This window comes from Microcaecilia unicolor, chromosome 4 (assembly GCF_901765095.1).
Source record: "Microcaecilia unicolor chromosome 4, aMicUni1.1, whole genome shotgun sequence".
In the NCBI taxonomy this organism is placed as follows: domain Eukaryota; kingdom Metazoa; phylum Chordata; class Amphibia; order Gymnophiona; family Siphonopidae; genus Microcaecilia; species Microcaecilia unicolor.
Window position 1 is genome coordinate 60,915,329 of NC_044034.1, and position 25,367 is coordinate 60,940,695.

General features: G+C 43.5%; 1 protein-coding gene across 1 annotated transcript in view; it reads right to left on the reverse strand.

Moving 5' to 3' along the window:
• LOC115468509 (rho GTPase-activating protein 20-like) overlaps positions 1 to 25,367 on the reverse strand; it is a 285,485-nt gene that overhangs the window by 46,692 nt on the left and 213,426 nt on the right. Inside the window, exon 10 of the mRNA XM_030200279.1 lies at positions 10,486 to 10,664. Within this exon, the coding sequence (XP_030056139.1) occupies positions 10,486 to 10,664 (179 nt within the window). The remainder of the gene's footprint in view (positions 1 to 10,485; positions 10,665 to 25,367) is intronic.

Sequence of the window (25,367 nt, forward strand, 5' to 3'; positions counted from 1 at the left end):
AAATGATTTATAATGGAAGAAAATCATGTTATTTTTTTCTCCTACACTAGTATAATATTTTCAATGATGTCTGTTTATATGCGCCATGGCTGGTGTAAGGGGTGTGGCTATCATAGGGGTGGAGTCATATGTGGTGACCCCGCCCATAATGAGTACCGGCACTTTGCGATAATTCGGTTTTGGGTTGCTGTTTGGGCACTCGGTCTCTAAAAGGTTCGCCATCACTGCTATAGGTGGTCATGTGCAGTCACCTTAACTTCAGCATTGTCGCTACCAAAGCAGTGGAAGACGAAAGAGGAAATCCTCTCCTGCCTGCATAAAGCCCATGTAAGCTCCTCAACCGCTCATGCAGGAGGGTAACAGAAGGTTTTCTTTATGTTTTGATTTGCCTTTTTTTTTTCGTAGCCAAAAATCAAATGCAGGAATCTGATGAAACTGAGGCAACTAGAAGACAACACTCAACCCAGAACAACAAAGGGCAGGCCTCTGGATTGATCTGTTTGGACTAATGGAAAGAAAATTATCAGGTAAGAACTAATTTTACCTTCCACAGCGTCCCACAGATCAATCCAGAGACTTGCGGGATGTACCAAAGCAGTCTTCAAGTGGGGCGGAGTACTACAACCTCAGCAGACTGAAGCAATGATCCACAGACCACAGTTACATGCGCTGCCACGTCAAATCTGGAATGCCTAACGCTGCCACGCCAAGCCTGCACAGCCTGCCAAGGGAAGGACAGCAGATCAAGTGTGTGATCTGGTAAAGCCAACCACGGCAGGACAGAGGACCAAGTGGCTGAACTGCAAAGGGCAGCCACGGAAGCCAGACGGGACACAGAAAAGGAAGTCAACTGCGCTCTGGAAGAAAGCGCTGCCACGCGCATCAGGAGAGACTGACCCATACAGAGGCCAGCTAAAGAAATTGCCTCTCTCAGCCAATGGCCACTGCGGCTCTTGAAGCCAGATCCCCTTTCTTGTGACAAGCCAGACGACAACATGAGGGTATGCCACGAGGCATTTCTGTTCAGCAAGTCAGGAATCAGATGATCCTACCGCAGTGTGGGTGTTTCGTAAGGAGTCGCCACCTTCCTATATACCTAAGGCTCTCCAGGTTCTGAATATGTCTGCTTCTGATCCTGTCACCACTACATCTGCTACTCTTCAATGGTGAGCACTAGAAGACCGCTACAGTCTTTAGCAGTGCATAAGGCTATGTAGGAAGTCACTTCTGCTCAGTGGGTCATCCCAGGTATTGCCCCACTATGCAGAGACATAGCTAGGTGGGGTGCAAGGGGAGCAGCTGCTCCCCTAAAAGGATTTTGAATAAAATGGCACTTATGGGGAACAGCTCTTCAGCTTCACACTGACGCCTATTCTACAAAAGGTCTGCTCCTCCTGACATCAAAATCACTATGCCCACATCAGCCAATTTAAAAATGGCGAGCCTTCTTATGGTACCTTCCTATGGTCCCGAGCAAAGCAAGAAGCAAAGAGTCGACCAACGGAACTCGCTGGTCACTTCCAAATAGTATAGGAGTATATGGTGAACATTCAAGAAGCAGGAAAAGAAAAAGGTGGAAAGGGATGGAAGGCAGAAACCACCGTATGCAGAAAAGACAGGACTGTGCGCCCTTCACCAGTAGAAATCCAGAGGATCACAAACGGATGAAGTCCGGAGTTCTGAGAACCTGCCTGGACTGGATTGCTAAAGAAAACTAGGCTGTCCAGAATGATAGCCCTGGTGTCGTAAAGATAAGGGCGAGCCTCACTCAACCGAAAAGACGCTGAGTCTATAAGTCACCCAGGTCTTCCACCAACTTCAAGGAGTCCTTAAATAATAGTTGCCCTGAAAAGTGAGCTGAACCAGCCATCGTTAGAAGCTGCATTCATCACCCAGCAGCGCAACCACATCAAATGGCAGGCTGTGACTGCCAAAAATGTCTGTTTGACGCCCGAAATAAATCAGAGAAGAAAACTGGCAATTAAGCTGGCCTCGACTCTACATCTGGCAAGTGAGGAGGTGGTCGACTGTCTGCCTTCTGGAAGGGATCCAAAATCTGTTGCCGCCAACTATGGCACACCCTAGCAGATAGCCACCTCCAGGGAGAGCGAACTGAAATATCAGCAGAAAGCTGTGTTGAAATCACCCATTGATACTAAGTTGGCTTGAAGGGAACCATAGAGATGGGGACCAAAGCAGAGAAGGAACCCCTGAAGTGGTCTGATACGGACTTAGGCCCATGGGGGAATGTCCAAGAAAGAGAACCTTGTGCCCATAACTTGAACCTATTCCCATATCCTTATCATGGTAGGGAAAGAAAAGCCTGACTTGGGTTGGCACCTGTTGCTGAGGAGCAAAAGAAAGAAAGGACTTCCCAAGACTATATGGAACAGCACTCCCCGATAAGCCAAGATTTGTGAGGAAAACAACTGACTCTTGGTGACACTGATTACCAATCCTAAGGACTGAAGACAAGTAGATATCTTGGATGAAGTTTGCAGAGAGAGAGAGAGAGCCGCAAATCAGCCAGTCACGAGGTATGGATGAACCTACAATCTATCCTCACGACGGAAAGCTGCCACTACCACCATGACCTTGCAAAAATGTCCTCAGCAACATGGAAAGGCTGAATGACATGGTCATAAATCGCTAAGATCCCTCTGCAGCAAGGAGCACTGGGAACACGCAACCGCGCAACCTGAGAACGATCCACGAGCAAACCTCCTTCCGCAAATTATTGAAGACCCATCTTTTTGAAAAAATTTACGGAAAGAACCAAAACACATAAAGTCCACACTCACTGTTCACTAATGCATCAATACATCCACTTCTAAACTCTCATCCCCCGTAGTCTCACCTCACTCATACCTTTACTCACAGAAATATGTATACCATACATAATGCCCTTTTAACCTCCCGCTGTCTCCTTCCAATGTTTCAAGGTTTTGTTCCAGTGTTTATATTCCTTAACAACACTTTGATAGTCTCGCATAACTCTTCACAATGTAATCCATAACCAAGTTGTAACAAATTGTATTTCCATCATTCATATCGTATTGTAAGCCACACTGAGCCCGCAAAAAGGTGGGAAAATGTGGGATACAAATGCAATAAATAAATAATAAATAAATAAATAAAATATGAAAGTAAGTTTCCTTGAGGTGCAGGGAGGCTAGAAACTTGGGCAGTTGCGTAAAGACCTGAGGGACTTCCAAGTCTCAGAGATTGCCAGGGGACGAGTTTAAGGATGATTTTTAATCCGCTTGGTTTTGTCGTAGGTTTTGTGGGGCCAGGAAAACTACTTTCAGGGTTTCCACTTCCACTTCGACAAGCCAGCTGGCTGCTGGTAGAATGAGCTCTGTTTCAACTCCAGGTCAACCTATGCCTACTGCATCTTCCAATGATGGAGTCTGATTTCACTCCTCAGGCAGGACTCCTGTACTGATTTCAGGAGGAGTGAACCAAGATTACCTCAGTTCAAATGTGTCTTAGTTTTTCTATCGCACAGTGACAACCTGGACTTCACTATAGATTTTTCTTGGAGTCTACAAGCAAGCTCAAACACTGTCAGGCAGTTCTTGCCACCTTGCCAACGTTTCTTCCTTTAGGCACAGTTGAGTCTGTCCCCAGTTGCAATTGGGGAATGGAAAGTTGTTCCCTTTGCTTTGTAGTTCCAACCAGGGAGCTTCCTTCCAACAGAGTTTGGACATCATAAGAGTCTAGGGTGTTTACGGTTCAGTTTTTCACAATGGGAACCTTGCAGTGTGTAATAGTTCTGTCTGGTGGGGAGAGTTTTCTTCTCCAGTCCCAAGATTACTTCCAAAAGGCAGGTTGCCAAATGTGATTTGGAAGCTACATCAGTGGTCTGATGCCTAAGCCAGTGCTAACTTCTTGCAGATAGGGACAAGAATTGGCTGGTGTGACTGTGCACTATAACTGCTACGCATTGGAGCTAACAAGTGTGGATGAGAACAAGAGACAGATGGCGTAGCAGGATATGGCTGTTGCACCATTGTGCACTACAGATAGCAAGCTGCAGTGGGCCGTGAAGCAGCACCCCTAGCACTCTGTGCTTACTCTCAGCTGATTGCAACAACTATTAAGCTACCTCTACACTGAAGTAGCTCCTGGACCACTCCTCATGAAATGTAGGTACTCCATACTATGAAAAGATGCAAAAAATACCACAGAAGCAATTAGAGGTACCGGGTACGCTGCAGATACCGGGGTAGCTGAGGCTAGTATACAAAGGTGTGACCAATATCAGTGTGCAAAGAGAGAGAGAAGGGCAATCTTTAGTACAGTAGAGCTCTGATAACTGTCCCAGTCATGCAAGAACTGCTTGGCCAAGCAAGCAGTAAGAGAGAATGAAATGAAATATGCTCCACTGGAAACCTAGCTGAGCCCACAGTTTCTAATAGGATGGATAAAACCAGCCTTGAACCTGTAACCTTCAGGCTGAAAGGCCAGCCACCCTCCTGAATAAAACTAGTTTGATGTAAACAGTACACACAGAGCAAATGCCACCAGGGGAGCACAGAGGGTGCAGGATTACCATGGAAAACGAGAGAAACCTGAGAGGCCTGCGCTAGCCTCAAAATGTAACATTTCTCACAAAAACATGGAGTCAACAGCCCTAAGCCTGACTAACTAAACAAACTGTACTGCCATGCTCTGAGAAAGGGGAAGAGGGAAAGAGTGAAAAACCTAGAGTAGGATCCCTAATCCTGATCCCTTTCTCCCTTCCATTAACACACCCTGAACTGCAAACCTCCCCAGGCCTCCTTTCTTAGAAGCCCTTAAACTGGGAGTGATCCACCCCAGTTCCCCAGTCACATTTCTGAAAAGCCTACATATAAAACTGCCTGAATCAAAAGCAAATCAGGCCCCAGGGGAGCGCCAGCGCTTCAGCATTGCCATGTGGAGTGGCAAGAAAGATGGCGCCCTCAAGCGCGCACGCACACCCAGAAAACAACTGCCCTGCGCCCACCAAAATGAGCTGGGAGGGAAGGGCACATCGCTCCATGGAGTTGGGCTGTGCAGTGGATCTCCAGCACGGGAAACTGTAGCAGCCCAGTGGCTCCCACGCTGGCAGCTGCTTTTGCTCTGCACCACTGGCGCAGATAGGATGATTACTCACACCCTCAGGAATCACTGTCGCATGCCAAGTCGGTCCTCACACCATTCAGCCGGTACTGCAAACCGGCATAAGCTTACCACACTGGACAAACCAGACTGAGGAGATTTGTTTTAAACAGTGCTCAAACGGCAATTTTTTTTTTTAAGGCAGGAGAGGACACCGGAGCAAAAGAAACCTCAGACTCCTTTTAAAGTCAGAAGAGTGAGAACCACAAACCCCAGTCAGGCAGAAAGGAGGGGTTGATGGGGGGGAAGGGAGGGAGGGACATGGCACCACCAGGTGTGCAATCAAGTCCCAGGACACCTCAGAACCCAGAAGCTCAACTAGACCCAGGGGACCAGGCCAGGAGCAAATCAATCCAGAGTTGAACAGACATGACCATCCACCTGCTAGATAGAGAGAATACTGAAGTTAAGGTGACTGCACATGACCACATATAGTAAACCTCTGAAGTTCTCTCTATCTCCACCTGCTGGTAGAGGGACATAACCCACAAGTCTCTGGATTGATCTGTGGGACGCTATGGAATGCCCGGTTAACATGTGAGACTACCGCTAAGTCAATGGGTGGCGGTAAGGTCTCAGGCCCAAAATGGATGAACGCCAATTTTTATTTTGCCACATGTTCATTTTCAGCCAAATAAAAAAGGCCTGTTTTGCAGGTGCGCTGAAAAATGGACTTCCACGCGTCCAATACAAGTGTTTATACCAGCGCAGGCCATTTTTCAGCGCACTTTAGTAAAAGAACCCCTAAAATATTCATCCTCCCTACTCTCCCTGCTACAATTACTTAGGAGCCGATGGGCTGTAATACAATATTCATCCCCCCTCTTCTCCACACTGCAATTACTTAGCAGCCAAATTTATATATGTAATTATCCAGATGTTAAATTTAGATTGCACATTAGATACTATGACGCAAGCTGCATGTTTGACATATTAAAGCATACCGAAAGGTTTCCATTTCATTATCTGAATGTTCTTCCATGCTGCCTATTATGGTATCATTTGTATTCTGCTGACAATAATCATATTTCTGTTATATGATTGTTTTACAGTGCTGTTACTTGTTTATATTTCTAATACTATCACGTTAGTCCTGTTACTAGAATTCAATTTGCCATCTCCAAATTTACTTTACTGACTGTATTTATGCTTATATTTTTTCACTGTACTATTGATTGTCCCTGTTTACAAAGCGCAGAATAAAAAGTTATATAAAGTTAATAAAAACTTTCTTTTATGATCTCACCTTCTGTCTATCCACCCCCTCTGCTAACAATGAATAAATGCTTAAAGGCATGTGAATAGTGGTCCGATCTGGTTTGATTTGTTTACTTACTTGCTTCTTATCTATTCATTTCTTCCTGCTCCTTTGGCCTCTTGCCCCACTAAAGCAGTCTTTTATTGGACTAGGGGTGCCATTTAGGCTGATCCCCCAATGCAAACAACCTTCAGTTGCTACCTCTATCACCTGCGACAGCTACACTGTCTCTCTCCATACATCAAGAAGGTTAAAGGGCCCTTTTACTAAGCCACATAAGCATTAGGCATGCACTCAGCAGTATTGTGTATCATTAGTGGGCAACTGCCTTAGCGTGTAAATGCTAGAGGGCATTGATTGGGGGGGGGGGGGGGGGGGAGGAACAGCAGTGCCTAAATGTTATAAAATAGCTCAAGAGTGTTATTTTCCTGCTATGGATTCCAGAGTATAATGAGATTTTAATAGTGAAAGGCAAAGGATGAGACCTCTGCTACTGGAACACACATTCCTGCCTCAAACTACACAATAATAGACATCCTGAGCAATTTCAGTTACAACAACAGGAACAAGGAAAAAGCTTATTAATGCTATATAAAGCAAACTACAGAGCACTGTCCTAAAAGCAACTTCTACTTAGGAGTGGTTCAGGAAGTCGTACTAACGACTGTGCAGCAATTTAATAATTTTGGCTTTGTTTAAAGAGTAAAGGCATAAAGCCACAAAGCTAGTTGTACACAGAAAAGAACCTTCCACCTGTGTGTTACTTGTAGACTCTATTCGTATTGAAAAGGATGGTTATGGTAGCGTGGACTAGCAGCCAGGCATGGACCCTTCACAGATGCAGGTAGCAGATAATGTAAAGCAAAAGAAAAAAAGTCTTTATTATGAACCAAAGAGTACCAAAAGTCTGTTATTGTCACAGATCTGGTATGCAAATATAAGCAGGATATAAAAGTAACTTCATTTCACACAAAAAGAGACTTTACTCTCTTAGCTGTCCTGGAGCCCAGCTTCCTTTACTTACGCTTGCACTCACAGTGACCGCTCCTAGCAGGCTCACTTCAAAACTTCACTTGTACTTTGTAAGCTTTCCACCTTGACCTGTTTTCCAACACTGCAGCCACAGGCTGGGTAAATAATTCACAAGTAAACCTTCTACCTTGACCCATCTTCCAGTACTACAGTCATAGGCTAAGACTCTCCTGAGGGGGAGGGCTTTCCTCCTACCCAGGCTTGGAATCTCTCCTGGAGCACCCAATCTCTTGGTTCTGGGCCATCCTGTTCTGTCCTGCCATAGGGCTTTTACCTTCTTCCCTGCCTGAGCCCCGCCCTCCCGACTCAGCAGGCTAGCTCTCCCTAACCTAAGGTAGCTCAGTCTCAGTGAGGGAGTATCTTTAAGTAAACCTGGGCTTATATGACCCACGCCCTCACAGTTGGATAAAAAATGGGTAGGGAAAATCAATTTTAAATTATGGGCCTTCATGATGGATATAGAGCATTCACAGTAATGCAAGGCTTTTGCACTTATGATTGTTACAGCAACAGGCTTATTCAATATCCTTTTCTCTATGTCACATTTTATACCTATTAATAATTTCAAGATTATAAGGTTTTTGTCCTCTAACCTACTCAAGTCCTACTGAAACTTATACAGTCTGAATGTCCCTTTGGGATGTAAAGTCTCTGCACTATTATAATCAACTTTCATGTCTAAAATTTTCCACCTCCCACCCACTCGCGCAATAAATCCTCAGTCCTTTCGTCAATCCCATCCAGGGTGACATGACTAGTGAAGGATTAGGACTGACTTGACTGATCAAGCATCAACAGGACTGACTAGAAGGTGAGAAGGCTAATCACATTCCTGATTTCATAACACATGGCAATAATGGCTAAGGTACAGATGATAACACAGGATTAAATTCTGCATAAACATGTTTCAAATATAGTCTTTTTTTTTTTTTACAGCTTGCAATTCTAATAATATTCTAATGTGATTATAGCACTAGATGGAAATCACTGTAAAAACACAAAAAAAGGACTTGAACTGGGATGGAATGTACTGTCATCGTTCCTGTTCCACTGTATGATACGTTGGAGGGATACTGGGTACATGGGGTAGGCATCTAGTAGAAAAAAAAGAGGTCAAAATGTCTCTGTACGGGCTTTGATGAGGCACAGAACATTCTGATCAATTCTGGATCATTTACTTCTGAAAGGACATAAATAAGCTAGAGGCAGTCCAAAGAAAAGCAACCAACATTATGCAGGGTCTACACACGAAGTAAACTTCCAATGGAAAAGAAGTTCTACGTTTATAAAGCTCCAAAGAGGTAGACTCAGGAAAAATGTCTGGAAATCTTTTTCCATGGTAATATATTTCAAGCAATTATGGAATAAACAAAAGAATCCTTACTTCCAGTAAGTGAAAAGATTGCAGAAGCATTACATTATAGCACCACAAGCCATGGTGTTAGCTGGCGGTAACCTGAAGGAAACAGCCATTCTGTTCCTAACCTTGGTGGTAATATTGCATACACAGTGGTACAATGTGCAGTAACCTGCACTGGGTGGCAGTTACAATCCTAACAGCAATAGTACGGCTATAGTGAGCTATCCAAAAGGCAGTAGAGTACCCTGAATGTAGTGACCATGGTTAGAACCCAAAATTCAATGAACATAGGGAAACTGGATGTTTTGGGCAATGGCTTTGCTAGTTTTAGTAGCTCTGTAGATTACTGCAAACTGTGGTAATAAATCATGGTAAAAGATCTGGACAGTGGATTTAGCCTTGATCTTGTAAGACTTGGTGGAAGATAACAAGGTTTAAGGTGGCCTACTAGTGGAAGTGATGGAGGCCAATACTTGAGCAAAATCTGAGTATGCTTGGAACAACTCTAGAGAGTACTAATGGGAGGGGGGTAGAGAGGACAAGATAAAGAGGGAAGAGTTGATGTTCTTTTGCACATGGAAAAATGCTCATCTACCCCAAGTGTAGGAATCTCAGCTGGGCAGATTGGATGGGCTAATTTGGTCTTTGCTATCATCATTTACTATATCACCATACTTCAATTTCAGTGAAGACCAAGAGCAGTAGCAGCCATCCAAAGAAAACCTGCTCTCCCAACCCATGAATGAAAATACAGCAACAAACAGGGCTATGAGGATGGCATGCAAGAGAAGCAAGAAAAGACAAAAGGCAGAGGGAGAGATGAAAAAGACAATTAAAAAGGTGATGCATGGAAGAAAGGAAAGAGTGCATGAATGATGGATCAAAGTAGGGACTAGGCCCCAGAGTGGGGACAGAAAAGCAGGAGGGGACACTGTTTTGAAACGATAGCCCAGTTGTAGCAGTATGCTGTTTCCATAAATTGAGCCCCTACGATTTAAAGCACTATTTGGAGACAGCACCTCTAGCTCCAGGATGAAGACAAGAGCCAGGTATTAAGTCTGTAGCATTATCTGTTCAAGCCAGCTTAGGTGTACCAAAGGCATGTTCCATGGAGCACTATGCAGGGTGTTTTTGGACAAAGGAGGCTGAAGAGCCACTGAGAGCTTGGAGGAAACTCAAAGAGGGTAATATGGGGACAGATCAAATATATTAACCTAAGGAAAACAATTACATTGCAATATTTAATGCAGCTATTTCAGGACTTTTGCCAGTTCAGCTATTTTTCTTACAGTGCCAGAGTTACTTTATGATGCTGTAAGGTATACACAATGAAAGGAGAGGGAAGCGAGAATTAATTCCTATAATTTTGTATGTTTGCTCTTAATCTGTGTCAAAACCTCTCAGATTAGCATCCTCTCTCCTTCATGATGCAGTCTCTAGCTTCTATGAATGTACAAAGGCAACTTTAATATCCAGATGTGACCTATTAGTTTGCAGCTATTGAGTAACCGTCTTGTTGTCTATACTGAAAGCTAAAAATCCTGGCTGTGGCTTTAAGGTCTCCCTTTTTTCATAGGGTGACAGTGGAAAGCAGTCACCATCTGCCCAGCACACAGGCACGCTCCTGTCTTGCTTTACAGTGGAAGAAAAATCATAGAAGTGACAAGCCAGCCACAGTTTTTCAACTTACCAGGACAGGCTTGGGCAAGTTCTCATTCTCACAGACGTCTGCCAGTGAAAGACCAAAGAGCTTCCCAGGAGTCAGAGATGTCGGAGACAGAGGTACATTGTCCAGCTGAGTTCCTGAACCCCGCCAAAAGGCCCAGTTTATGATCGATCTTTTCCTTTTAAATGGCTTTTGGCTCAGCTCTGAGGAAAAAGTGAGATGTTTAATAAGGGAAATATATTTTTGCTGTGTTTCCATTATGTGTTTTCTGGTGGTTGCTATGGATGTAGGGGGACAGTGCTGCACAAACACCAACAGCTTTTCTGCATCTGGCTCATTTTCTTGCATTAAACACATGCACCTATGTGTGAGGAATGTGTCTTCGCTGCCAAATACACACACATACACACACACACAACACTTAAAAAGCTGGTCTTGGTTTTTGATTTCAGATGAATACTTGCTTGTGAAAACTGGCACCTTGGTTTACTAAGAAGCCAATTTTCAAAGCACACAGACTTACAAAGGTCCATAGTAAACTAAGGAACTTTGTAAGTCTAAGCGCTTTGAAAATACACCTCCACATAACTTTGTAAGTCTATGTGCTTTGAAAATGAGCACCCATGTGATGGGGAGGGGAGAGCAAGATTTTCTGGAAAGACAATATATATTGGAGCTAATAGCATAACATCAATAAAACTTATATTTATTTAGATTTTGCTCACACCTTTTTCAGTAGTAGCTCAAGGTGAGTTACATTCAGGTACTCTGGAAATTTCTCTGTCCCAGGAGGGCTCACAATCTAAGCTTGTACCTGAGGCAATGGAGAGTTAAGTGGCTTGCCCAAGATCACAAGGAGCAGCAGTGGGATTTGAACTGGCCACCTCTGGACTGCAAGACCGGTGCTCCAACCACGAGACCACTCCTCCACTCCGCTATATACTACTTGGTTCAATGCAGATTACATTTACTAAGAAGCTGGACATTTCCAGAAAGTACAAAAACCAAAACTAAAATGTGCAATTTAACTACACAAATACACATTACTAATCTATACAATTCAAATTGGATTTCCTTAATAAACAGGTTTTTATATACTTTCAAAACTGACTATAGTTTATCGTCGAGTGTAATAAGCTTTTCATCATGATAGATGCCATCATGATGAAAAGCTTATTACACACTCGTCCATAGGAAGCATCTGAGGCACTCCCTATGGACGTCATATCACTGGGTCAGGTGAGGGGATAAGCACATATGAAAAGCCATGAATCGAAAGCTCCAAACTTCAAGTAAACTTTGGCAGCTTCTTTTATCAACCTTAACCAACAGCTTCAGCACAAACACTGCCAGCAAGCTTCTACGGCTGGTCTTTCCACAATCACTTGGACAGTATTCAAATATGAAATGATGAAGATTAAAATGCTGTTCATTTTCTAAGGTCCTTAAAAACAAAGAACTAATTTTCTATTACTCTGCTCCAACTCAAGCATGACTAAATCCTAAATAAGTTGCTATTTAACTTCTCCTCTCTGACTCCTTAACTGATAAACTCATCAATCAGAAGGATGAACAAACAAGTCCAGAGAAGCCCTTTACACCCAGCATTATCCCATATCTATAAGCTGCTTCTGTTACACTTGTGATTATATTTATTAATTTAGATTTTGCTGAAATTCTAGGTGTTTTATTATTCCATAAAAATTGTACTAATTTAGCTTCAACCTTCTTATATGTTGTTGGATTTAGTAACATAGGTAGCATGCTAAGAATGTAGTTAATTTTTGGCACTATCATCATTTTTATGGTTTCTAGTCTACCCCACCAATTAAGCCTTAATGGTGACCATTTTTGAATTAGTAATTCAGTAATTTTAATTATATTTTCAGTTAAAAAATTGAAGGCCTGTCCACTAAAAGGTGGTGTCATTTTTCCTAGTTTCTATGATTATCACATATCTTTTCTCCTAAAGCAAAACTCAGCATTTATGTATGATAAGGAACAACTCAACACCTCATCATGGTTCCAGATTGAAATGCTAAAGCAACCAGACACACCCACACATTTCTTCCCTTGGTCTCAAAAGACTAATGTTTCTTCTAATGTTTTGTTTAAAACTCTTAGAACTGTTTTTAATGAACTTGATTCAGTTGTCACACATCCCATAACACATACTATGTACATCCCAATTTGGAACAATCCAAAATTCAAAATTAACAATTGTTGCATAAATTGGAATACTTGGAAAAAAGCTGGTAAATGGACTCTCAATGATGTTATAAAAGATAATTCTTGGCTACCTTTTGCCCAAATAAGTATAAAATATGGTCTTAAAAGTTCTCAATACTATAAATGGATTCAACTCAAACACTGTGTAACTAACTCTGTAGATATAAAAAAAATTAACTACTGATTACCCTTCTTGTTGGCAACTTTGCAAGTCTTTTATGACTTCCAAAAAAGTCGCATCTAAATGGTACAAAATACTACAGTTAGCTAAAGTCAAAGAACCAACTAATACCATGCAATCATGGGAATGCGATCTAAATGCCCAACTAGATGAAAAAACGTGGGAAAAATTTTGGTTTAAAATTACTCATACCACCAAATCAGCTTCCATTTCATAATCTATGTTCTACTTAGCACACAGAGCCCTATGGACTCCTGCTAAACTCGCCAAATTGAACACAATAAAACAAAAAAACAGTGCGAATAAATGCTGGACCTGTGAAAAAGATGTTGGAAATCTTAAACATATCATCTATTCTTGCCCATATATTCAAGAATATTGGAATTCTGTAAGGGACACAATATCTTCCACCTTGAATATTCAAGATGTTTTATCATATAATATAGTTATATGTGGATCACTAATGCTACAATTATCAATAGACAAATATCAAGCACAATTACTGGATTTAATGTTACATCAAGCCCTTAGAACACTTTTCTTTTGTTGGAAAGATCTTGACAAAGTAACTTATTTATCATGGTGGAATTCTGTGTGTATTTTAGCTAAATATGAATATGCTGCAGCTGAAAAACATAACTCACTTGTTAAGTATAACAAAATATGGTCTCTTTTACTAAACCCACTACATAATAACCTTTGTCAGAATTGAAATTAAGTATTACTCCTGTGACTTATGATTATGATCTGTTATTGAAATAATCCCTGACTTGCCCTAACTTGAACATGTATGCTGATGCTTGTTACTGTTAACTTGTTAAGCTGGCTAATTGCTTTATTTTAGTCATTTGTTATCATTTATAAAACACAATAAAAATATTGGAACTAAAAAAAAAATTTAGATTTTGCTCACACCTTTTCAGTAGTAGCTCAAGGTGAGTTACATTCAGGGACACAAATATTTCCTTCTTCCTGGAGGGATTTGAATTGGGCACCACTGGATATCAAGCCCTTTGCTCTAACCAGCAGACTACTCCTCCACTTTGCTTGTGATCTTAGAGATGCTGCTATTAATGAGCTCTGTCAGCGCACACCAACCCTCCCAATTCTCCCAATCCTGTATGCTTTACCAAAGTGAAATCTAAGCATCTGAAGAAAAAACTTACCACAAAAATAGGAAATGTTGACAGTATCCTATGTTTCTCCATCAACGTCATCACCACCACTATGAGATTTCCACCACTTCCACGGTTAGCAAAGTCACTCTATTTAATTACTAATATTTGATTACCCTGTCTTTGCATCCTCCATTGACCTTTGACCTTCACAATCACACCATATATTAAACTAGCGTTCTTAATCAAATTATAATGAAAATCACTCTAGGGCAGGGATGCTGGACTCGGGTCTTTGAGCACCACACAGGTTTAAGATTGAAAGTAGAGAAAGTGTGGAAACGTCTAGTAGTGCTATAGAAATGGTAAGAAGCAATAGTAGTGTTATCCTGGTTCTTGAATCACAAGCATGCAGACATAGCTCAAGCCTAAAAATTCAACCTCACCATGACCCTTCAGAGCAGGAATTTGCCATCACTGGTCAACTTGTGTGCCGTCTAGTTAACTGGTATGGAAGCAACATTTCTAAACTCACACTAAGGATCTGATCTATCAAGGCTTTTCTACTATACCGAGGATAATTTTGTAACAGAGCATTAAGGTTAAAGCACTATTTATAAAGACACTAGTAAAAAAGCCCCGTTTCTGTTGCAAATGAAACGGGGGCTAGCAAGGTTTTCTTCAGAGTGTGCATGTGGGAGTGTGTGTCCCTGCCCTCTGCCCTCTCTCCCTCCCCCTCCCCCTCCGAGTCCAGTCCTTCAGTGTTAAGTTTCCTGCTGTTCTGTGTTTGTGTTACAGAGAGAGTGAGGGCATCTCTCTCCCCTCCCCCCTCTGAGTCCTTCACTGTTACAGAGAGAGGGTTTTCGTGCTGTGCTGTTTTCCTTCACTCATGGGGAAACCGGATATCTCTGGCGCTTCACACTTCCGGCTGGAGGCTTCATAGAACATTGGTGGTGCCTTTTATATATATAGATGTGGAGGCATATTTTCAAAGCACTTAAACTTACAAAGTTACGTGGAGGGGCACTTTCGATATGATGTCTAAGTCTGAATTTGGAAAATCTGAATAAGAAAGAAGGTCATTTTCAAAAAAGAAAAACATCTATCTTTTTTTTTCAAAAATATTGTTTCGAACAAGGTTTTATGCTTTGGACGTTTTGTTTTTTTCGTCCATTAAAAAAAACCAAACAAATCCGAATAAGTGCAAAACGTAGAAAATCAAGCCACTGGGATGTAGGAGGAGCCAGCATTTGAGCAGACTGGTCCCTAGACATTACAGGAGAGCAATGCAGCACCCTAGGGGGGCACTTTTGTGCTCCCTTATCCTGTCCCTTGAGCCCTCCAAAACCCACCTAGAACCTACTGCCCCCCACTGTAAACCACTACAATAGCCCTTATGGGTGAAGGGGGCACCTATATCCTATATGTGGGTACAGCAGGGTTTTGATGACTTGTCACAGTTCCCACCACAAGTATGACTGATAGAGGGAGCTAGGGACCTGAGTCCCCCACTCCATAGTGAACTGCACCGACCACTGCAGTACTCCAGGGACCTGCATGCTGCTCCAATAGACCTGGCTATAACATCTGAGGCTGTCATAGAAGCTAGTAAGTCATATTTTTATACACATTTTTTTTGGGGGGGTGGGAGGGGCTCAGTGACCACTGGAGGGAGTATTGGGGGGGGGGGTCACTCCTGATTCTTTCCAGTGGTCATCTGGTCATTTAGGGCACCTTTTTGAGACTTATTCATTATAAAAACAGGTCTAGCTTACAACATTTTAGTTTTGTTCCACTATGGCTGAAAAACGTCTAAGGAACACCCAAATCTTGCCCTTACTTAACATGCCCCAAAACGCTTCCGTGAGATTTGGATGCATTGCAGACAAACAGCATAGAAAAATGTCTGATAAATAGGTTTTGAAAATACTGATTTGTACGTTTTTGTGAGAAAAACATCCAAATACTACTTTATGCCACTTTTAGACATATTTCTCTTTTGAAAATGAGCCCCATAGTAGCTTATGGAACTTTATAAGTCTATGTGCTTTGAAAATAAGCCCCATAGATGCCTACTGTATGTGTGTTCATAAAATACTAGGATATGTGGCAGAAATAGAACCTTGAATATAGACACAGATGTTTACAAAAGCAGGTGTAAATGTTTATGCATAAAGTTCATAAATATGCACATTATTTAAAGTGTTATATAATCAAGATGAGTACCTGTAAACTCCTCCCAGACAGTGCCATGGCTACACCTACCAGCATTCCAGATGACCCTGTCATTCTGACAAGTACTTATAATTATGCCAGTCAGTGTTTTATGAAAGTTCTTTTACACATGTATCTGGCCATGTAAGTGTAAAAAATATTATATAAAATCACCCTCTCTGACCATGAAAAACGGCTGTGATAAATTTGTTCCTTTTGTCCAATTCCATGCATAACAAGACCTTAGCATGCACATTATGACCATTCACCATGCATTAAAAGTAGCATGCTGTTCACTAATGGCTTAGAGGAGATCACTAATAACAGAGTAACATAGTAAATGATGGCAGATAAAGACCTGAACGGTCCATCCAGTCTGCCCAACAATTACACTCATTATCAATTCATGATTAAATGAACAATGAATGTGATATTATATACTTTATCACGAGTCTTTCTTTGGTGTTTCTGGGACATAGACCGTAAAAGTCCGCCCGGCTCTATCCTTATGTTCCACCTACTGGAATTGCTGTCAAAGCCCACTCAAGCCTATCCTTTCGTCATTTGCGGGACCCAGACCACAAAAGTCTGCCCAGCACTGTCCTCGGTTCTAGCTACTGAAGTTGCCATTGAAGCCCCTTCCGGCTTATCCTAAACTGGACTGCCATATACAGTCACAGACCTACAAAGTCTGCCTGGCACCGGCCTTAGTTCTTTACAGCCGGAGTAGCCGTCCAAGTGTCACTCATACATCCACCCCACCCCCTGCAGCCATTAAAAGTTTTTTTTTTAATTGAGTTTATTTTTTTTACCATTGATTTTCTATGAATATGTATGAGATAGATTTGTATAGTCAGTGTATGCAAATCTATCTCATGCATATTCATTGTAGCAAGCCTGAAAATCCAACTGGCTAGGTATAACTTCAGGACAGAATCTGCAGGTGTATATTTTTACTGAACACATGCAGTAAGCTTTTATCATGACACTTAGGGCCCATTTTACAAAGGCCTGCTAGCATTTTTCGCATGCGCTAAACAATAAGATGCCCATTATATTCCTATGGGTGTCTTAGCATTTAGCGCACACTAATTTTTAGCATGTGCTAACACGCATTTGTAAATAGAGCCCCTTAGTATACCCCATCCAATGTTCACCATGTGTGCCAGTGGAAGAAGGGGTTGCTCACAGGGTGTTGCTGTGCGATTCACATCAGATCAAACACTCAAAAGACAAGGTGACCAAAGCTTTCTCTAACAAAAAGAACACGCAAAAGACTGAAACTGAAACACTTGTATACATGAAATGAGAATGGAATATGAGTAAAAGCCTTCTCCCTCCAAGAGTACAATCATAGTTTTATTACCATAAACATACACATTTGTCTGTTTTTCCTATCCCAGTGGATCCCAAACATTTTCGGTTCATGGCACCCTTCATGTCCAAGCAATTTTTTGCTTTGGTCTTTACGGAAGAAGTTGTAAGAGATCTACCTGTACCGGAAATGGTTTGCAAGGGTCACGATGCAGATGAACTGAGAGAAATCTCGGTGAATCTGGAAGATGTACTGAGCCAAACTGACAAGTTAAAGAGTGATAAATCACCTGGACCAGATGGCATACACCCCAGGGTACTGAAAGAACTCAAACATGAAATTGCTGATCTCTTGTTATTGATCTATAACCTGTTGTTAAAATCATCCGTAGTATCTGAAGACAGGAAGGAGGCCAACATGTCGATTTTTAAAAAGGGTTCCAGGGATGATCCTGGAAACTACAAACCGGTAAGCCTGACTTCAGTGCCGGGGAAAATAGTGGAACCTATTATAAAGAATAAAATTATGGAACACGTAGACAAACATGGTTTAATGGGACAGAGTCAGCATGGGTTCAGCCAAGGGAAGTCTTGCCTCACCAATCTGCTTCATTTCTTTGAAGGTATAAATAAACACGTGGATAAAGGTGAGCTAGTTAATGTAGTATATCTGGATTTTAGAAAGCTTTTGACAAAGTTCCTCATGAAAGACTCCTACGAAAATTTAAAAGTCATGGGATAGGAGGCAATGAGGGGCATAATCGAAAGGGACGCCCAAGTTTTGCTGAGGATGTCCCGTGAAGGGGCGGGGAAACCCGTATTATCGAAACAAGACGGACGTCCATCTTTCGTTTCGATAATACGGTCGGGGACGCCCAAATCTGGAAATTTAGGTCGACTTTAGAGATGGTCATCTTTAGACTTGGTCGTTTCTGATTCTCGGCAATAATGGAAACTGAGGACGTCCATCTCAGGAACGACCAAATCCAAGCCCTTTGGTCGTGGGAGAAGCCACCATTTGTAGTGCACTGGTCACCCTCACATGCCAGGACACCAACCGGGCACCCTAGGGGGCACTGCAGTGGACTTCACAAATTGCTCCCAGGTGCATAGCTCCCTTACCGTGTGTGCTGAGCTCCCCAAAACCCACTACCCACAACTGTACACCACTACCATAGCCCTTATGGGTGAAGGGGGGCACCTAAGTGTGGGTACAGTGGGTTTTGGAGGGCTCACATTTACCACCACAAGTGTAACAGGTGTGGGGGGGGGGCCCTGGGTCTGGCTGTCTGAAGTGCACTGCACCCACTAAAACTGCTCCAGGGACCTGCATACTGCTGCGATGGACTTGAGTATGACATTTGAGACTGGCATAGAGGCTGGCAAAAAATATTTGTAAAGATTTTTTTTGAGGGCGGGAGGGGGTTAGTGACCACTGGGGGAGTAAAGGGAGGTGATCCCCGATTCCCTCCGGTGGTCATCTGGTCAGTTCGGGCACCTTTTCGTGGCTTGGTCGTAACAAAAAAAGGACCAAGTAAAGTCGTCCAAGTGCTCGTCAGGGACGACCTTCTTTTTTCGATTATGGGTTGAGGACACCCATGTGTTAGGCACACCCAAGTCCCGCTTTCGCTACGCCTCCGACATGCCCCCGGGAACTTTGGTCGTCCCTGCGACGGAAAGCAGTTGGGGATGCCCAAAATCGGCTTTCCATTATGCCGATTTGGGCAACCCTCGGAGAAGGACGCCCATCTTCCGATTTGTGTCGAAAGATGGGCGTCCTTCTCTTTCGAAAATAAACCTGAAAGTCTTTCTGTGGAAAAGACATTGGTTATTGGACAGAAACCAGAGGGTAGGGTTAAATGGCCATTCTTCTCAATGGAGGAGGGTGAATAGTGCAGTGCCACAGGGATCTGTACTGGGACTGGTGCTATTTAACATATTTATAAATGATCTGGAAATCAGAACGACAAATGAAGTGATTAAATTTGCAGATGACACAAAACTATTCAAACTTGTCAAAACACATGCGGATTGTGAAAAATTGCAAAAAGACCTTAGGAAACTTGAAGGTTGGGCATCCAAATTGAAGGAAAAATTATGTTCTTACCTGATAATTTTCTTTCCTTTAATCATAGCAGACCAGTCCAGACCAATAGGTTATGTCCATCCACCAGTGGAAGGAGACAGAGAAAAGAGTCCCAAGTACTTTGCCTCTAAAGGATACTGTGCAGCCTGGAATGCTCAGTATTTCAAATAGCCAAGCAATGGTGCTTTCAACTGCTACAAAAAAGAAAAAACAGGAAAACAGAGCTGACCTGAACTCCTAGAATGTCCAGATGGGCGAGCTTTCGGGCTCCTGTGCCACCAAGGACATCGAAAGCATCCATCAAAAAGGAAGGAGAGGTACATCTCAGTCATTTATTCTGACACGCAAACGCACTCCAGTAGAAGGAGAAGTGACTCATCACAGAAGCTAGTCTAGAGCCATTCAGAGCTGGCATCGCAAAGTGGCATGGAGAGGAAGGATGAATCCTGTCCTCCTCTGATGTGCTCTGCATCCAGAAGCTGAAACTGGCCCAATAATCAACATGGAGTCGAGCCCTAGAAAAAACCACAACGAAGGAAAACCAGAAAAACAGACTGGTCAGGCGTCTGAACTGGTCTGGTATGATTAAAGGAAAGAAAATTATCAGGTAAGAACATAATTTTTCCTTCCTTATCATCAATACCAGACATAGGAGCCAACTTTTCAAAATTATTGGGGGTGCTAAGCCCAATGGAAATGACCCCTCCCTGGACACATACAAGGAATTTTCTCAATATTGGGAGTGCTCAAGCACCCACAGCACCCACAGAGTCGGCTCCAATGATACCAGACCAGTCCAGACCAATGTGAAGTAGCAAAGCAGTCATAGCATTAGGGCAGGAAAGGAATATTACAAACTGAAGAAAAGGAAAGAGAAATGTCCACGAAGACATCGAGCAGCCTCCTAAGAGGACCTGCCTCAGACATAGACACCAAGAGGCCTCTGGACTGTGGGAAGAAAACTGAGTCTACCAAAAAAAGAGAGAGAGGTAGAAGTACTTGGAAGACAGTCAAAGTCCAGAAATCCTGGAGAGCTTGAGGAAGTAGCCGAGAAAATTCTAAACGGTCCAGAACACCAGTGGAACTGCAAGAATTGACCAAAGGACCAAGAGAACTACGTCCCAACAACAAAGATGCAGGAAGGCCCCACACTAGCCAAAAGTCCCCTAAAGGAAACTGAAATGCAACCTTGCGGGATACACACTCCAAACTTGTAGTAGAAACCAGAGACCAACCTGTCTGCAGAGGCAAAGTAACAGGAATAGAGCCATGCTCGATAGCCAGAGACCAAGTCCCGCCATGTGGTCAGCAGCCAGGCCCTGCCGCACAACTTGAGATGGAAAAATGGCCAAAAGACAGATAAGACCACGCTCCCTGAGAAGAAAGGAAGAGAGCAACACCACCACATCCAGGAACAACATACACTGCAACCCCAGAGGACATAACTAAGAAGACAAGAGTGTGTCAGCTAAGACCCAGTATGGTAGGGTATCCTGAAAAAGCTAGGATGGGGGAGCTGACCTGTCAGTCTGTCAAACCCTACAAGAGACATACCTGACCTGAGAAGAGACATCTCAACAACCATATAGAGAGAAAATGCCATGCAGGAGAGAAAGAAATTGTCAGGCAAGGAAACCAGAGTGTAATCCTGGAATACCACAGAATGTCAGCATCTAAGGATTGCCAAATCCCCGCACGAAGGGCCAAGTTTCTGAGGAAAAACAAAAGGAGGCGAAGTCCAAAGGACCTGTCCCAAAGGAAACAAGAAAAGCATGACACGCAAATGAGGACTGCTATAACATCAGAACCCTCCAAAAGGAAAGAGAGCAACACAAATAGAGTTGCAGAACAGGCAGAAGTGACTTCCCGAGAGAAAGCAGCACAAAAATTCTCAAAGAAAAGAGGCAAACTCCAGAGATTGACAAGGCAAAGTAGCCAAGAAGAGAAACACATACCAGCAAAGAAAGATCACATACAGAAACCTGCAGAAGGATCTAGTCTGGAAGGGTGCGAAATGCACTCAGGGCTGAAAAGGCCACAGTGGAAGTGTACTGGAGAAAGACAAGAATTGGCATGGCTTAGGGCAATTAGAAAGAATAAGTCCAAGCCAATCTAAAAGCAAAGGACTGAAAGCTGTGCAGAAAAACACTCACGGGCGACCAGATTGCCACCTGAAATTATGTAAGCCAGACCTGCACGAGCCCAGCAGGAACAAATATCACCTCTGACACAAGCCAGGGCAGAACTCCTACCCTGTACTGAGAAGTCAAGAACATGCATGACACAACAAGCTGCACTCAACCCCGACGGGATCCTACTGAAATTCCCCAGAGTCACGAAGGACCATGGAAAAGGAAGACTGAAATACTGCTAGGCTAACGACCCTCAGCCACCTCAAGGAAAATAAAGGTAGCGAGCAAACCTGCAACCTGTTATCACATCAGTAAAGCATGACATCCAGCCAAAGGAGAAAGAGAAGGCTGGTCAGGCAACCGCCTTGCCAATAGGGTCACGGCTGTTCTGTTTTTTTTTAAACAGCAAAGGAACTGTCACTAAAGGCGGGAAAGAACTGAAGACAAAAAGGCTCCCTGTTGCACTGACAAAACGGCGCATCGCAAATGGTAAAATAACAGACACAACACTGAGGAATCTAAGCACCCCAATATACACCTGCTACCTGAAACTGGAAAGGCAGGCACAGGAGGAAAGAAGGTTCCCAGTAACTCTCCTGAGAGCAATCAGGAAGCAGACCACATCGTGGAAAAACTAGTGACGTTTCAGGCTGGATTCCGGCGAATTCCCGCCTAGAACCATTACTCCGTCCCGCCACTGAGAAACTGGAGGGGAAAGGAAGCTGAGAAAGGTTGCTTAGGTTGCCTAAAAAAAAAGAAATCGCTAGCACCTGTACCATAGGGACCACACGAAGAAGCCGGTGCCCTGAAAGTCTTTTAGGTTTCCCTTTTTTTTTTTGAACACATCCCGGCAAGCGGGAAACTAGCGCCACATAATTAGACAACGCCCCAGAAGGAAAAATTGGGAACTAGATGACAAAGTAACGCTGTTCTGCTAAATATTCAGAACCAACTACAACCAAAAGAGACCCCCCCGGGAGAAAACTTTCCATATCTAGAAACAAACCCATCTGGGAATAAGTATAGTAAGCCTGTTGTCTGCTCAGTAACACTGAGAATGAACTAGCTGAGATCTGGAAAAGAAAAGAAAGGCATATACTTGATGTGCTGTAATGAGCTTCCAGGACTCTGGCTGAAGTTCAATAAATAATCCTTACAACACTTCCCAAGATGCCACAGAGGGCCGAGGTGAAGCTGGAAAGGGGGGGGGGGACCCAGTATTACCGGATGTCACCCCAGCTGAGTGATGACGAACCCGGAAACCAAGTGTCATTTAGCCAAGCCACACTTCAAGAAATCAGCGATAACCTGACACCAGGGAAGGCAGGAGTAGCCAGCCAGGCACTAGACAGAGCTGCAAAATACGTCCACCATCCGCTAGGAGACAGGCTGCACAATACACTTAAGAGGCGAAGGAACTATTTTCTCGTCTCCTTCCGCTGGTGGATGGACATAACTCATTGGTCTGGACTGGTCTGGTATTGATGACAAGGAAGATGAAATTTAATGTGGACAAATGCAAAGTGATGCACATTGGGAAGAATAATCTGAATCATAGGTACCTGATGCTAGGGTCCAACTTAGGAGTCAGCACTAAAGAAAAAGATCTAGGTGTCTTGTAGACAATACACTGAAATCTTCTGCCCAATGTGCGGCAGGGCGCCCAAAAAAGCAAAAAGAATGCAAGAAATCATTAGGAAAGAGATGCAAAATAAGACCAAGAATATTATAATGCCTCTGTATTGCTCCATGGTGTGTCCTCACCTTGAGTATTGCATTCAATTCTGGTTGCCGTATCTTAAAAAGATATAGTGGAATTAGAAATGGTTCAAAGAAGAGCGACCAAAATGATAAAGGGGATGGAACTCCTCCCACATGACGAAAGCTAAAGAGGTTAGGGTTCTTCAGCTTGGAAAAGAGACGGCTAAGGCGGGATATAATTGAGGTCTATAAAATCCTGAGTGATGTAGAACGAGAAGAAGTGAATCGATATTTTACTCTTTCAAAAGTACAAAGTCTAGAGGACACTCAAGGAAGTTACATGGAAATACTTTCAAAACAAACAGGAGGAAATATTTTTTTACTCAAAGAATAGTTCAGCTCTGGAACTCGTTGCATATCTGGGTTTAAAAAAGGTTTGAACAAGTTCCTGGAGGAAAAATCCATAGTCTGTTATTGAGATGGCCATGAGGGAAGCCACTGCTTGCCCCGGGATTGGTAGCATGAAATGTTGCTACTAACTGGGTTTCTGCCAGGTACTTGTGACCTGGATTGGCCACTGTTGGAAGCAGGATACTGGGCTAGATAGACCATTGGTCTGACCCAGTATGGCTATTCTTATCCTATATAATAATTCTCACCTCCAACGTTCTAATCTTGCTGCCTGTGTCCGTGGCTCCTTCTGAGTTGCTGAGCTAGGCTCCGTAGTCAGGCTGACGTCACCGTTGCAATTATGCTGTGAACTTCAGAACCCGTGAAAAAAGAAGAAAAAAACATTCTATGCCTCACAGCTGATCCATGACCAGCAACCCTCCTCTCTCCCCTGCCCCCCCTGCAGCCACCCATGTCCAGCGACCCTCCTCTCCCCTGCCCCTCCTGCAGCCACCCATGTCCAGCGACCCTCCTCTCCCCCTGCCCCCTTGCAGCCACCTATGTCCAACGACCCTGCTCTCTCACCTGCCTCCCCCCCTCCAGCCACCCAGGTTGTGTAGCGAATTCTTCGGGATAGGCAGGAAAGATCCCCGGTCCTGCCTGCCCGTTGCTGGTGCTGACTCTCCTCCGCTGCCAGATTGCTGTTCAAAATGGCTGCTGACACAAGGGCGGCCTCCAAGACTACAGCAGAAGTCTTGCGAGTCCGCCATTGGAAGTCTCGGTGACCATTTTGAACAGCGATCCAGCAGCGGGGAGGGTCACTTTTTTGGACCCTTTTTTTTCACGAACAAGTCCCAAAAAAGTGCCCCAACTGACCAGATGACCACTGGAGGGAATCGAGGATGACCTCCCCGGACTCCCCCAGTGGTCACTAACCCCCTCCCACCAAAAAAAAAAACACACTTTAAAAACTTTTTTTCCCAGCCTGTATGCTAGCCTCAAATTCCGTACCCACCTCCATGACAGCAGAATATGTTCGATCCTCTCACAGCCTTTCCCTGGGTCAGATGTGGCTCTCGGGTGCACTACAGGGTCACATCAGCATTGCATTGTGGTGGGTGTAGGGCAGTGGTGTGCTGGTAAATTTTTAACAACAGGCTCTCTCCCTGGTCCACCTCGGCGCCCCCCTCCATCCACCTCGACGCCCCCCCATTCACCTCGGCGCCCCCCACCCACCTCTGCGCCCCCACCCCAAAAAAAAATTGCAGAGCTGGCTATACCCCGGGGGGGGGGGGAGGAGGGGGGGGGCCACCAACACATTACTCTCTCCAGGAAAAAAAAATTAAATTATCCCAGGTTCCAATCTAATTCATGTTTAATATGGGATAAAATGCCATAAATAAGTAAATAAATATAAACTTTTAACGTTCAGCACCTGATTCTCAAAGTGGACATATTCCAAACACTATAATGAAAATAAAATTATTTTTTTTCTACCTTTGTTGTCTGGTGACTTTGTTTCTCTGATCATGCTGGTCCAGTAT